Source organism: Colletotrichum graminicola, assembly GCF_000149035.1.
Source record: "Colletotrichum graminicola M1.001 genomic scaffold supercont1.70, whole genome shotgun sequence".
NCBI classification, from domain to species: domain Eukaryota; kingdom Fungi; phylum Ascomycota; class Sordariomycetes; order Glomerellales; family Glomerellaceae; genus Colletotrichum; species Colletotrichum graminicola.
Window position 1 is genome coordinate 123223 of NW_007361074.1, and position 13705 is coordinate 136927.

At 57.8% G+C, this 13705-nt stretch overlaps 3 protein-coding genes and 1 non-coding gene across 4 annotated transcripts; 3 read left to right on the forward strand and 1 right to left on the reverse strand.

The window, feature by feature from the left end:
• Positions 1-3665: 3665 nt before the first annotated feature.
• GLRG_11000 (chromatin assembly factor 1 subunit A) lies at positions 3666-5666 on the forward strand (the record flags this gene model as incomplete). Its single annotated transcript, XM_008101634.1, has 3 exons — positions 3666-3822; positions 3895-5190; positions 5245-5666. 3 exons carry the CDS (start codon positions 3666-3668, stop codon positions 5664-5666), a joined length of 1875 nt encoding a protein of 624 aa, XP_008099825.1.
• A 1656-nt stretch (positions 5667-7322) lies between these two features.
• GLRG_11001 (uncharacterized protein) lies at positions 7323-7717 on the forward strand (the record flags this gene model as incomplete). Its single annotated transcript, XM_008101635.1, has 2 exons — positions 7323-7584; positions 7662-7717. 2 exons carry the CDS (start codon positions 7323-7325, stop codon positions 7715-7717), a joined length of 318 nt encoding a protein of 105 aa, XP_008099826.1.
• Positions 7718-8116: 399 nt separating this feature from the next.
• Positions 8117-11747, forward strand: GLRG_11002 (endoribonuclease L-PSP; the record flags this gene model as incomplete). Its single annotated transcript, XM_008101636.1, has 3 exons — positions 8117-9440; positions 10059-10275; positions 10358-11747. The coding sequence occupies 3 exons, from the start codon at positions 8117-8119 to the stop codon at positions 11745-11747; spliced, it is 2931 nt and encodes a 976-aa protein (XP_008099827.1).
• A 194-nt stretch (positions 11748-11941) lies between these two features.
• GLRG_13276 lies at positions 11942-12040 on the reverse strand. The gene has a single exon. It is a non-coding gene; the product is annotated as a tRNA-Leu (tRNA).
• Between the last annotated feature and the right edge of the window lie 1665 nt (positions 12041-13705).

Sequence of the window (13705 nt, forward strand, 5' to 3'; positions counted from 1 at the left end):
TGGCGAGCAACTCGCTCATGCACTCCACCGTCACCCGCGAGAAGAGCGTCAAGGGCGCCGACGATCTCCGTAGGAGGGGCAGCGTCGACGAGCGCACCACGACCCTCACCGGTGGCCGTCTCTACATTGCCAACCCCGACTAAGGTGGCGTGGTATACCTGCACGAAGAGAACGAGGAGGAAAGACGACGAGAAATAGGCCCAGGCCGGTCTCGACAATCGCATTGGCTCAGCTCGAACTTGATATCCATTTTTCCTTGTTGCGTTTCATTGCTGTCGTCATCATCGGTACGGCACGCCTTTCTTTTCGAGGCATACACGGTCGTTAGGGGGAAGGCGTTTGGGTTTCCCTCCATTGTTCTCCCACAAACTTGCATCACTACGGCGTTTTTTTTTCCTTGTTTCTTTTATGTTACTGGGCGGCGGGATGATACCACAACAGAAGGCTTGCCCGAAGATCACATCACACATCCACACATGAAGTGTGTTCTTCTCCGGAAGTTGCCAAGGGGGAGGAAGGTGTTTTGGGTGTTTCTCTCTTTCTTCCTTGTTTTCTGCCTCGCACAAAGATTTTCCCCTCTACCTGTTCGCTCTACGATCGCTACCTTTCGGGGGTCATCTTTTCCCCCTTTCCCTGTCTCTTTCTGTATCGTTTTCGCCTATAGTGTTTTTTTTTTTCCCTTCCGCGTTTCTATGCGGGTTTGTGATACTTCACACACCACCGGGACCGTTTTTATCAGGCCCGTGTTTTTTAATTTGCGGGCAAGACAAAATACTTGAAAAAGGAGGTGGACGCGAGAGTGTGGCATGACCGAAGACAGCATTCCGCTGGCTGGGGGGAAGACCGGAAAAAAGATAACCGATTCGGGAAAGGGGAGGATGATACCACCTGCGAAGAGAGAAAGAGAGAGAGAGAGAGAAAGACAGTGCTAGGAATTGAGACAGGAGGAGCTCGAAATGCTCGAATATGAAAAGCCCATTCCTAGGCATCGTGCGGTTCCAAAAAGTTTCTGATCCCCAACATTGACTCTCGCCGAGAACGTGATCGTTGGAGCATACTTTGCACGGCTGTAGTTGCCCGAGGCCTCTCTAGGCCATGCTTAATTTGACCAGAGAGGTATGCTGCCCTGTCTCACACTGGGTGAGAGGTGAGACTACCTTTTTGCTTCACCCCCTCCCCCCCTTTCAGCCGCACGTCGTTTCCGATGGCCGTGGGGGAGGATTTGGAGTAGGATTGGGGGGGGGATCTCCCATTGCCGTGAATGTCTCACATGCTCGTCGGCATGGGAAACTTGGCAAAACGAGAAACAAAATAAAGAGAGACAGAAGCTCGATTCCCGCCGGACTTGGTGGGATTGCGGGGAGGCATGTGGTGAGGACCGCTTGCGGCGCCTACTTTGGCGCGCGATGCTCACACGAGCGTTGTTTGTGTAGCAAAACTAACCCAGTCACAGGGGTAGCGGGTAGCGGATGGAAATTCGCTTGGCTGGTATCCGTACGTACTGCTACTATCTTTGGAAACACGGGATTCGATCGTTCCAGGAGGGTTTAATCTCGCTCCCTCCTCCTCCCCCTCCCCGGGTCAGGGACTTTTCAAGGTGTCAGTCAGTCAGTCAAGACAGCCATTAGTCATGATTCGGTAGGTATCGAATTGTTCCAAACGCTCGCCGTGTGGGTTGCGGTTGTATCTGTCGTTGATTGACACATGCCACGACGACCATGTGTCTGTCCTTGCCGGGATTGGCTCGACCCCGAGAACGAGAGAGAGTGCCCTTGCCCATATGTCTCTCGTAAGGGTAGTGTACGTTTGAAGTCGGGTTGACACGGTTCCGTAAAACTATCTTTCGCTAAAGACATGTTCTTGTTCCGTCTTCGGCACCGACGCCCAGGGGTGGAGGGGGGGTGTCTCCGTCATCAAGCATCACCCAGACTCGAATTGACTTTTGTCTCCAAGGTCTGACACGGAAAAGACGCACGAACTGAGACGGAAGCGCGGGTTGGGACCGGAGATTGGCGCGATTCCGATGTCTCTTTCTCTCTCTCTTCGAACCGGGTCAATGTGTCATGTCTGCTATTCCGAGAGGACGAGGCGATGCGAGATGAACAACCGGTTCGGGAAAGTGAGCGACTCTGCAAGCCCCCCCCCCTGGGGGTGGATTGTCCCTGGCATTAAATTCCGTCGCTTCTGCACCTCTTGCTTGCCTCTCGCCTGTCTTCTTTGCCGTGCCAACTGCTGCACGTCGTTGGGTCGGGAGGGGGGTGAGACGAACATCACTGCCCCAAGGAGACAGACGACAACCAGGGCGGCTTGTCAGTTTGCAAGGATTCGCGTCGTCCCCTCTTTCAACTCTTCTCTCTCTCTCTCTCTCTTGGCCGATAACGCCATTGAAAAGGCAGACCGGAATTCGGGCGATTGGAGGGATAGAGTCTTTTCCTGGCCTGGTGTCGTCGATCACTTCGTGTTCATGCAAAAAGAAGAAGGGATCCTCTCCAAGACCCCTAGAATTTTCAGCCTTGGTACGGAGTACACTACCTATGTAGTAGTGTAGATGATGTTCTTTCTCTCTGTCGCCCGCCCCGAGAGCGAGAGAGAGTGATAGGAGGGGGTAGGAGCCGCTTACCTTGATGGCATCATGACGCAACGTTGGGCCAACGAACCAGTTGAACCCTCGACCTTGCGGAGGGGCGCGCCTCACTGCTCCATTCATTGTTTGTCATGGAAATGGCGAGATGAGCCAGGTGAGGCTGGTGAAGCATGTAAAGTCACGTGGGGCGTGCACTTAGAGACAGTTCATGGACCCTACGTTTCATTTCTCAGCCACGACAACACCAGCCACACTCCTTACCCCACACGCTCCAGCCACGGCCGGAGACACAGTTGATACCTCCAGCCAGCTTAGCTAATATTGAATTTAGATAGGCAACTTAGCTGATTCACGCCACGCCACTTAATCTTATCAGCAACGCTCAACGCCTCCTCCTGCTGGTCGGAGTCGCGTCGTCCCGGCCTTATAGGCTTTGTTAGATACAGACATGTCGACTTTGAACAACACGCTTTATGTACCCGAAAACACATGAACTGAAGGAGCAGGTTCTTTCTTCTCTCTTCAGTTTCTTGATATATCCAATGCGTTGTTTTATATCTCGACGAGAAACCAAGTATTTGGACAGCCGTGTTATAAAAGCTGGCGGATCTTGAAGAGGAAGCCGCCCAAGCAAAGTACCTCAGGACCCACGCAGTTGACCAATTTAGCGAGTTTACCCCCTAATCTCCATCCGCACCTCCCCCAGGAGCCCCAGCCAACACGACCCCGACGCCAAATTTACGCGTGTCGCGTCCTTTTCCAACCTTTCAACCTCGACTTTCCACTTTTACCCATCCAACACCACACACCACACCCGGCCAATTCACCTCCGAGAGCCCCAACGGCTTGCTGAATTTATCTCGAGACCAGAGGAGCCCCTTGTCCCGAAGCCGACGGGCCCGTTGCTGTCTTTGTTTTGTCCTGTACCTTCCTTTGAGACTGCCTGATCCAGCTTCAACGCCTCTTCACTCAACACCCAACGTCTACCTCGATATCAACCAGACCCCAAACCACCCGGCGGTCACCTTCGTACACGGTCGCAAGGAGTGCGACAACCCGGCGTCCGATGCCTCTATTCGAGATGTCCACCAACGTACAGCGAGAGTCCGATATGGAGCCCAACGGTCTGAAGAGAAGCCACGGCGACTTCTCGAGCGACCAAGTCACGATGGACCACCGCGGCCTTGCCGCTGGCGTCAAGCAGCAGGCCATAGAAGCTGTCGTCCAGCCAGCCAGAGGTACAGCCTGCCTATCATGCCCATCATGTGGCTACCCATTCCTGGCCACAGCGTCACTGACACTCTCCTCAGCTGTCTCCCCCGCCCCTCAGATGCGCGACCGCATGTCGCCGCTGAGCAGCCCAGGCTCTCTGTCCGACCTGGGCACCGTCACGCCACCTCGCAACTCGCCATCCCCCAATCCCACACCCACCAAAATCCCATTCTCACTGAAGCCGATACCCGACGCCAAACTCTCCTCATCAGATTCTTCCGCCTCGAATCCCACGCCTTCCGCTACCCAGTCCGCCAAACGGAAGCGCCGCACCGCTGCCGAGAAGGAGGCCGAAGAAAAGGAAAAGGCTCAGAAGAAGAAGGAGCGCGAGGAGAAGAAGGAGGCCAGACAAGCCGAAAAGGCCAAGGCGGATGCCGAGAAGCAGGCCAAGCTGGATGAAAAGCGCCGCAAGAAGGAGGAGGAAGAACGCAAGATCCAGGAGGACAAGGAGAAGAAGGAGCGTGCTCAGCCGAAGCTCTTATCCTTTTTCAAGCCACCTGCCACGCCCAAGAAGGAACCGGCAGCAGCCAAAGTCAAATCGGAGAGCCCTGGCAAAGCCGCTGCCACGTCAGACTCGGCAGCACCGGTGGTCAAGAAGGAGGAAAAGTCCCAGTACGAGAAGTTGTTCAAGCCCTTCTATGTTCACAGCACGGTCCGCCTGGCCAAAAATCCCTTCGAGATGGACCACGAGGCGCACGAGGCCAAGACCAAAATCTTGGAAGAGTACTTCAACGGCAAGCGGGAGCCGGCCCAAGTGGGCAAGTTCGACCCCGTTGACGTCTTCCAGCTTCCCTGCCGCCCCGCAGCGCGTGGCAGAATTTACCCACCCGTTCGTTATACCATGGAGAAGATGATGAAGCTTACACAGCACGCCCAGGGCGCCAGCGAGGAGGACAAGAAGGCGGCTATGAAGGAGGCCACGGATGCGCTGAGACGCATTCCCATCAAGCACCTCAAATTCTACCAGGACGTGCGTCCTGCCTACAGGGGCACCGTTACTCTAAGACCTTACCAAGCAGGCAAATCCGGCATGCGACGGCTCGCCCGGAAGCCGACACTCCGCGACCAGCTGCCCCTCAACTACGAACACGACTCGGAAGCCGAATGGGAGAGCGAAGGCGAGGACGTCGACATCGATGACGAAGACGACGAGGACCTCGACGACGGCGACGGCGACATGGACGGATTCCTCGACGACTCGGACGACAACGGCCCCGCCCGGTTCGTGAGCGCCAACGGCCTCGAACCCGAAAGCACAGGGCTATGCTGGGAGGACCGGAAACGCATGGGCCCCAATCGCACCGTGTACGAACACAGGATGGAGTTCATTCTGGGTAAGCCCAATCCAATTTCCCGCTCTTACAGCCGCGTTAACTCATGCTTGAAAGAAACCCTCGACCACCATTCCGGAATTGACCCCTTCTCCGCCAAGTACTGGGAGCCCGAGCTCAAGCCCAAGTCCAAGCCCAAATCGGCCGGCCAGCCGCCCAAGGACAAAGCCGCGGCAGAGTTGCTGAAGCCGTCTGACGCTTTCAAAGCCATCGGCAGCTCCAAGGTCGGCGGCAGCGGTGTGCAGTCACTGCCGAAGAAGATGCTGGAGAACAACAACCTCGAGGAGCTCAAGAAGGTCATTGAGGCGAATCCAAAGATCGCCAAGGGTGGACTGATTGATCTCTCATACGTCGCGCTCGCCCACGCCAAGATCTCGCGCAACGACATCAAGGAGGCCATCGCAGCGGTCGCGGAGAAGGTCGGCGGTAAAGGGCATGCCGGCTCCTGGACGATCAAGCCCGGCTTCGATGCCTTGTAGGGTGGTTGTACACAGCGCGGACGGTCTGGCGTATAAACGGCGTACTGTTTTGACTTTGATGAAAGATACCTCGGCGGATGTGCCTCCACCCGCCGGCTCATTGTTGTTTGCCTTTGTTGCGGTTCTTTGGAAGTGCGTGGAGTATATTTCGGAACTTTGTTAATGCAACGGACCGGGGAGGGATGACCCAGTTAAATGGATGGAGAGAGTGTGAGCAAACTGGCCTCGACTCCCTGACATTATTTCTTTACAAGCTGGTGAGGATGGTTCTTGAGGGTTTGTTGCGTTGCAAGTCTCTCCTCCCCTTGCACTTACCGGTTATGATATGAAGGCATGAGGGCGGCGTATGATGGATTTTTACTTTTATTTCTCGGTCGATACATTTGCACGAGTGCATACTTAGTTACTCTCTTGTCCGGGGTAGCAGCGGCGTTTGACAGGCACTGTAGATGAGCAGCGGGGAAAAGAGATTATTGACGTTATTTGCGCCGCGTCCACGATGATTGAAGTGACTTGGCTTGTATGACGGGCCGGCCCGATTGCCTGTTACAAGGACGTACGGCCACCACGACGTGAATGTACGACGGGCCTCAGGGGAGGATGAAGACAGGAGCACCGCTCGACCCGGGTTTCGAATCCGTCACATTGCATCTCGACATCCTTTGCCGCAGTTTTCACGCAACGAAAGGAGTGGAGAGTGGTTGTAGGTATAGGGGGAGAAGCGATTCAGACGCCGGCCCGGAGACGCGGGGGTGGTATCTCCGGGCCCCGGAGAAAGGGCAAGAGAAGGGATCCGTGTGGGGCGGAGGATGTGGGCAGGTTTAGAGGGGGTAGGATTTCCGAATGCCGGTACGACAAGTGCGAAACGCACTCGGAGTTTAGGGAGATAGAAACAATAAGCGGAAGGTTGTGGAAGACAGCATTCTCCGGAGTTTACGGACGAACGACGACGACGAAGACCAGCCAGACTATGACGGATGTAAGCAACATGCGGCAGGCAACCGATGGCTGCTGGCTTTTAGGCTGTAATAACACCTAGCTAGTTCCAAGCTGACGGACTGCTTGTGTCTCCGAAGTCCCGTGTGTGTTGATCGCTAAAGCCGTCTCATGCGAGGCTCGACGCGGACGATCTCTGCTGTGCATCTTTGAGAGGGAATGGCGGACATGACTGGAAAGAGGAGAGGGGCATCCGCCCTCCCCTCTTTTGGGTAAGCCGTATGAGCATCCAATGATGGATCGAACCCGTGGGCTTCTGACCGCGGTAGCACTTACATTAGACGCGGGCGGGATTGAGTTTGTCGCGTCCCATCGTTCCGAGGCGAGTGATGGGCCGGGACGAAGGAAGCGTCAGCTAGACACCGCCAAGAGGTGGGTTTCCCATCAAGGTGGACGTCGGTCTCTTTTCATTGATGTAATGGTGTATGGTGTGTGTGTGTGTGTGTGTGTATGAGGACGAAATGAAACGAACGAGTCTGGCATCGAAGAACATGGGAGAAGGGGGCATAGGATGGCGCAAGGCTATGATGGACATTTAAAAGGGGTGTGACGGCCGCCCTCTGACGATCAACTCTGAGAGCAAGCAAACAACTCTTCTTTCTATCGTAGTTCCAAGATACGCATTCACACACACACTCACACACACATCTCCCAGCCATCATGACGGTCAAACCAGCGGGCGGCGACCGCGTCCGCGTCCCGGTCCGCGACCTGCCCTCCTGGACCCCCTCGGTCCCGCCCTTCGAGGGCGAGGACACGCTCGACGCCGCCGCCGTCGCCGCCGACTTCCTCGCGCGCCTCGCCGCCGCCGTCCGCGACGGCGACTGGGACGCCTTCGGGGTGCTCTTCGCCGACCGCTGCTTCTGGCGCGACAACCTCACGCTCACCTTTGACAAGCGCACGCTGCACAGGCGCGCGGACCGTCGTCGACGCCTGACCGCGCGCTAGCCCCCCCCCCGCCGTCTATAGCCGTATATAATCGACGATACATTTGAGTAGCCATCATCTTCGAAGGGTCGAGCACTATGAGTGGTTGGACCGAGGGAACCGGTTGAGGACTGACATAGCATTGTCAGCATGGCGCTGAGGCCACGACGGGGGCCCGCTTGTGAAAGAGGGCTTCACGCTAACGCGAAATTGGCGTCATAGCCCAGGCATACTCTCATCATAGCGAATCTTTAACATTCTGCAGTATTTATGACAGCAGGACGAGTCCGGAAACGTCCGACCTGGTATTGGTAAAGTCTCTTCTAAGCCAGTCCCTACTTACTACTGAACCTAGTCGCGAGATTCATCCGCCTACATTATACGCTCGGTAGCCCAGCTAGCCAACCAACATCCCGCTATGCCTGGTATTACACCCGTCGAGCCTTAAGATACATTGGACCATGGATATATTGACGTCGCCGCTGAGCTGGATCGCGCCCGACACGGATCGATTTCAGGTACTTGGAATGGCGTGTCAAACGAACAGCGAAGCAGAGGACAGGCCGTTCGGCCCGCTGCCGCGCACCTCGTCGCCGTCGTCCATCATCGGCGCGGATCAGCGCGGGCGGCCCGAGGCGCAGGGCCTGCCGCGGGTCGAGGACGGCAAGGTGCTGGACGCGGTGGTCGTGGGGGGCAGCTGCAACGGCATCGCGAACGCGATCCGGCTCGACGCGGCGGGGGCCGAGATTGCCGTGTTCGACATGGAGGCGCGCGCGGGCGGGAACTGGTCGACCAAGAGGTACGAGGGCGTCATGCTGCACCACCCGGCCTTCATGGTCCAGCTGCCGCTGTTCCCCGTGCCCGAGGGCGAGGGGTACCCGAACTACCTGACGGGGCAGGACCTGACGCGGTACTACTCGTCGGCGGTGGAGCGGCTGCGTCTGCCGTTCTTCGGCGGGGTCGAGGTCGTCGGCAACGCGTGGGACGAAGGGGCGGGGCTGTGGACGGTGACGGTCAAGGACGTCGCGACGGGGGCCGCGGCGCGGCTGCGGGCGAGGAACGTGGTGGTCTCGACGGGGCTCACGGTGACGGACCAGAACCCCCGGGTCACGGCGCTAGCGGGACGGGAGACGTTCGCGGGGCCGGTGCAGCACACGGCGGCGTATCGCAACCCGGAGGCGTACCGGGGCCGGCGGGTGGTGGTGGTGGGGTCGGGGAACTCGGCGCACGACGTGGCGGCGACGCTGGCGCGGGACGGCGGGGTGGCGAGCGTGACGCTGCTGCAGCGCAGCCCGACGGTGCTGCTCGACTTCGACGCCGTGGGGCCGGCCTTTGCGCGGCGGTACGGCGGCCAGACGCCAGTCGACACGGCGGACTTCCTGGAGGGGGCGCTGCCGCTCGGGGTGGTGCGGGACGTGACGCGGGCGGGGTTCCGGGCGCTCATCGCGGCGTCGGAGGAGCGGAACCGCGCGCTCGAGGGGGTCGGGTACATGCTCGACCGGGAGCCGTGCCTGATGACGCGGGTGTTCGAGGAGAAGGGGCGGGCGTTCTACGCCGACCAGCCCGGGACGTTCAAGCTCGTGCTCGACGGGCGGATCAAGGTGGCGCGCGGGGAGGCGAGGGGGTTCGTGGAGCGGGGGCTCGTCGTCGTCGACCGGCAGACGGGGCGGGAGAGGGTCGTCGAGGCGGACGGGGTGGTGCTGGCGACGGGGTTCGAGGTCATGGACATGCCGCGGCGGTACAAGAACAAGGGCTTCGTGGACGCGGACACGGCCGACAGGCTGGTCAACGTCAACGAGAACGGGGTGGACGCCGAGGGCGAGCAGCCAGGGCTGACGACGTTTTCTGGACGTAGGTCTTTTTCTTCTTCCTTTGTCTATCGTGCAGCGCATGGATGACATTCTGACTGACGGCCGTGACAGACCCGAATTTCTACTTCTCTGGCGCGGGACTGATAACATGCCGCGCGAGTGTAAGTTGATCCCCCCTCCCCCCTTCCCCGCCGGAGGAGACTATGTTTCTCGACTGACTTGCCCTGGCTAACTCGTGATCGACAGGCGAGGCTCACCGCCATTCAGGTGTTGGCTGATATCGAAGGACAGTTTCCCGAGAGGTACGCCCGGTCTTGATGAGGTATGAAGGCAGCCGGTGTGAGCGCTGCCGGGTAGTCGCTTCAATGTCTGATAAAGGATGAGAGGTCAGGTAGATGGTCTTTTTATTTGTAGAATATCGTAATTGCATGAAGCTCGTCAGGTGTCCCTGCGATTCCTTGTGGAAGACCGGCTCCGCCCATTGTTGCGGGTAAAGTAGTACTGTGAGTCGCTCCCAAAACGTGGGATGGAATATGGCTATTGCCGAGGCCTTCCGACGTCGGGTTAGTAAATTGGTTAAGCCGACTGACGTATATAGACTTCCCGTTGCGTCAAGAGTCCGGATGGAACCATTTCATCCCTTTACAACACACCATAGTTCTATTCCGAAAGAGAAAAAAGAACGCACACTCGTGTATCGTCATCGGATTTGCCCAGAAAAAAACCATGGCCTCAACACTCCCGCCCAGGGTCGAGCGCACGACCATCGCGGGGTCGATCGAGATACCCCGCATGCTCCACGGCCTCTGGCAGCTCGCCGGCGGACACGATCGGGACGTCGACGTCGCAGCCGCCGCGGAGGCGATGGGCCCGCTGTGAGACATTCCGCCGCGTCCCCCTCCTTAGATAGACATGTGCATTTTTATTTTCATGTGTTTTGCTGACTGGGTCACGCAGAATCGACGTCGGCCTCGACGGCTTCGACATGGCGGACCACTACGGCCCCGCAGAGCTCGTCGTCGGGCGGCACAACCTCACGTCCTCGCGGCGGCCCATCACGGCCTTCACCAAGTGGTGCCCGCCCGAGAGCGGCGACAGGTCCTTCGCAACGGCGGAGGCGGCCGTGGACCTCGCCCTGCGGAGGATGGCGCAGGAACGGGTCGCCCTCATGCAGTACCACATCTGGGACTACAGTGACGACACGTACCTCTGCAACCTTGCGCACCTGGGCGCCCTCCAGCGGCAGGGCAAAATCTCGCACGTGGGCGTGACCAACGTGGACGCGGCGCACCTGGAGCTGCTGCTGGACTCGGGCTACGCCATCGCGACGAACCAGGTGTCGTGCTCCGTGGTCGACCGCCGGCTGGTCAGGGGCCGCATGGCGGGGGTGTGCGCCCGGCGCGGCGTCGGCGTGTTGGCGTACGGGACGCTGCTGGGCGGCTTCCTCAGCGAGAAATGGATCGGCGCGCCGGAGCCGACGAGCGCCGAGGGGTTGAACTGGAGCCTGAGGAAATATCTGCGCTTCATCCGCGCCGCCGGCGGGTGGGCGGCCTTCCAGGGCGTGCTGAAGGCGGTAGCGGCCGTCGCGGAGAAACACGGGGTGCCGGTCGCGGCGGTGGCGACAAGGTGGGTGCTGGACATCCCCGTCGTCAAGGCCGTCATCGTCGGGGCGAGGCTTTCGGGGGAGAGCGGCAAGTACACGGCGGGCAACCTGGCGGCGTTTGGGCTCTCGCTGGACGACGAGGACAGGACGGCGATCGCCAAGGCGCAGGAGGCGCTGGCGGACATACCGGGGGACTGCGGCGACGAGTACCGGAGGGCGCCGTTCCTGACGGCGGCGGGAGACCTGAGCGACCACGTCAAGGGAGGGGACGGTGAGCGACGACGGCGCGAGGTCGAGGAGGCGGTCACGGGCGGGGGGAGGGTGGAGTACCGCACGGGCAGCAAGTGGGAGCCGGTGGCCGGGTACTCACGCGCCGTACGGGTGGGGTCGGTCATCCGAGTGTCGGGGACGACGGCGAACCCGCCGACAGAGCTGGGCTCGCAGCTCGCGGCGGTGGGCGGGGAATCTGCGCGGTCGCAGACGGTGGCGGTGCTCGACACGATCGAGCGGGCGGTCAGGCGGCTGGGCGGGAGCATGTCGGACGTGGTCCGGACGAGGGTGATGATCCGGCGGGAGGAAGACGTGGAGGAGGTGTCAGAGGCGCATGGCTGGGTGTTCCAGTGTCACGGGGTGCGACCAGCCAACACGCTGACGACGGCCGGGCTCATTGGAGACGAGATGCTGGTCGAGATCGAGGCAGAGGCGGTGGTCGGGAGCAGCGAGTCGGTGTTGGTGGTTGAGTGAGTTGAAGGACGAGAACATACAGCTAGCTCTATTCCAACACAACAAACATCAATAATGAATGTACTCCGTCATCATGTTTGGAGTAATTAATCGACTGAGGAATATCCGTGTATAATAATATTAATATCTAGGTAGGCAGTCAGTCCAAAGTAGGTAGGTGTAAGTATGTACGTAGATAGAAAAAAAGAAAAAAATGAAAGGGACGAGACTCGAACTCGCGCGGGTTGCCCCACCAGGAAACAGATGTTAAGCTGACCTTAACCTGGCGCCATAACCAACTCGGCCACCCTTCCGTAGGATGATCAGATGATCTTGAGTGTGCTTGATTTGGCGAATTTGCAGAATAGGAATGGAGTCGATTTTGGTTTCAGCCAAAACACAGGAAAATGGTGAGTATTGGTGGGGAGATGAGGGGCAGGATGCATGAACCCCGAAAAGTATGCGTGACTAGCAAGTGGGCCCGGCCCGAAGCGAGTGACTAATGATCAAAAGCCCTCGCTCAGCCCAAGTGGGGCGAAGAGGATGCGGATCGGAACCCGCATATCCGATGATGACATAAGCGTCCTGCGTAAGGTACCTAGGCAGCTAGGTATCCGTACTCTGCAATTCGGCCTCGTGGTGTAAAAGTCATCCCAGGCCTTTAGAGGGCCTCATCACGCGTGAGTGTTCTATATGCTTGCTTGGGCCTGCAACTGTAACTCTTAGCTCTATAGCGTGCTCTCAGTAGGGCGTTAGCCAAGGTTGATCCTAGGGCCATAGGCCCGCTATGATCCCTATGTCGCTTTGGGCTTTACGACAAGCAAAAGGCTATCTAATTAACTGTTTAGATTGCTTTGTGGCACTTTTGCTTCCTTATATTTCAAAAAGTTCTTACTCGCTGTTGTACATGTTTCCAAGCGTACGTACAAACTGAAAGAAACAAGAGCTTACGGCTCTTATCACGTGTCACGTGCTGAATCACGTGTACACAATATTCTAGAACAGTATCCGTAATTTCTACAGGTCTCGCTGACCGGATACCATACCTCAAATACAAGCACAATTTATACATCACGTCTCCATGCCTAGCTGTGCGCTCCAACTCGTTATACGTTTTAACGTTCCCATCCTGTTACTGCAGGCCCCTTTTTACTAGGTTGGGCTGGACTGCCTCGCTGCCGTTCCCTCTCGACCACGCACCTCGGCCCAGGAGCATCCTTGTCTGTCGTCATCTCTATCATTTCTTTTGTGGGCTCGGTGGGCCAGACCAGAACTGATCGAGATGGAGATAACGATAAGACATCGACGACGCGGTGAAGACTATGCGATGCCGAGCAGGGCGAGAGTCTACTACTATGCGCGACAGGAGCATCGTGCCAGAGGAATAATGCCCGAATTCATGCAACAGCGCAGAGGCCGCCGCAGGATGAGGGGGTGCAGCCTTACCCAACTCTTCTTCGTCGTACGTCGTACAATGTACATTGATTATGCAGCACATTGTCTGCCATGAGATAACATAACGTCTGAAGTGGCGACGAGTACGGATACAAGCAAAGGAACCAAGCAATGCCGACCCTTGCGGCTGCAAATGTTCGTTCGGAGCAGCCGCGTGGCCCACGTCCCACTGGTTCCTCCAACGTCTCGGGATGTCCGGGAATTCCAGGGCACCCCCAGCCGAAGCATATTTGGTTCTATTTTTTTTCTTTCTGTTTTTCTTTTTTTTCCTTTCCCTCCCTCGAACCTCGGCCTAAACCGTCTTTGGTTGGTAGACCGAGGCATGGAGACCAAAGGCCAAGCAGACCAGGCTCGGTGTAAACAAGCGGCACCGCACCGCATGCAGTTCAGTGACGGTGACTACTCACGATTAGTACGCGTGGATGACGTTTTTCCCGCTTGGGCAAATGGTGGCCACAAGATCATCTCCGATGAGGGGAGCCCTGATTGGCCCTTGATGGTCCAAAGTCGTCAGTTTTTTTTTT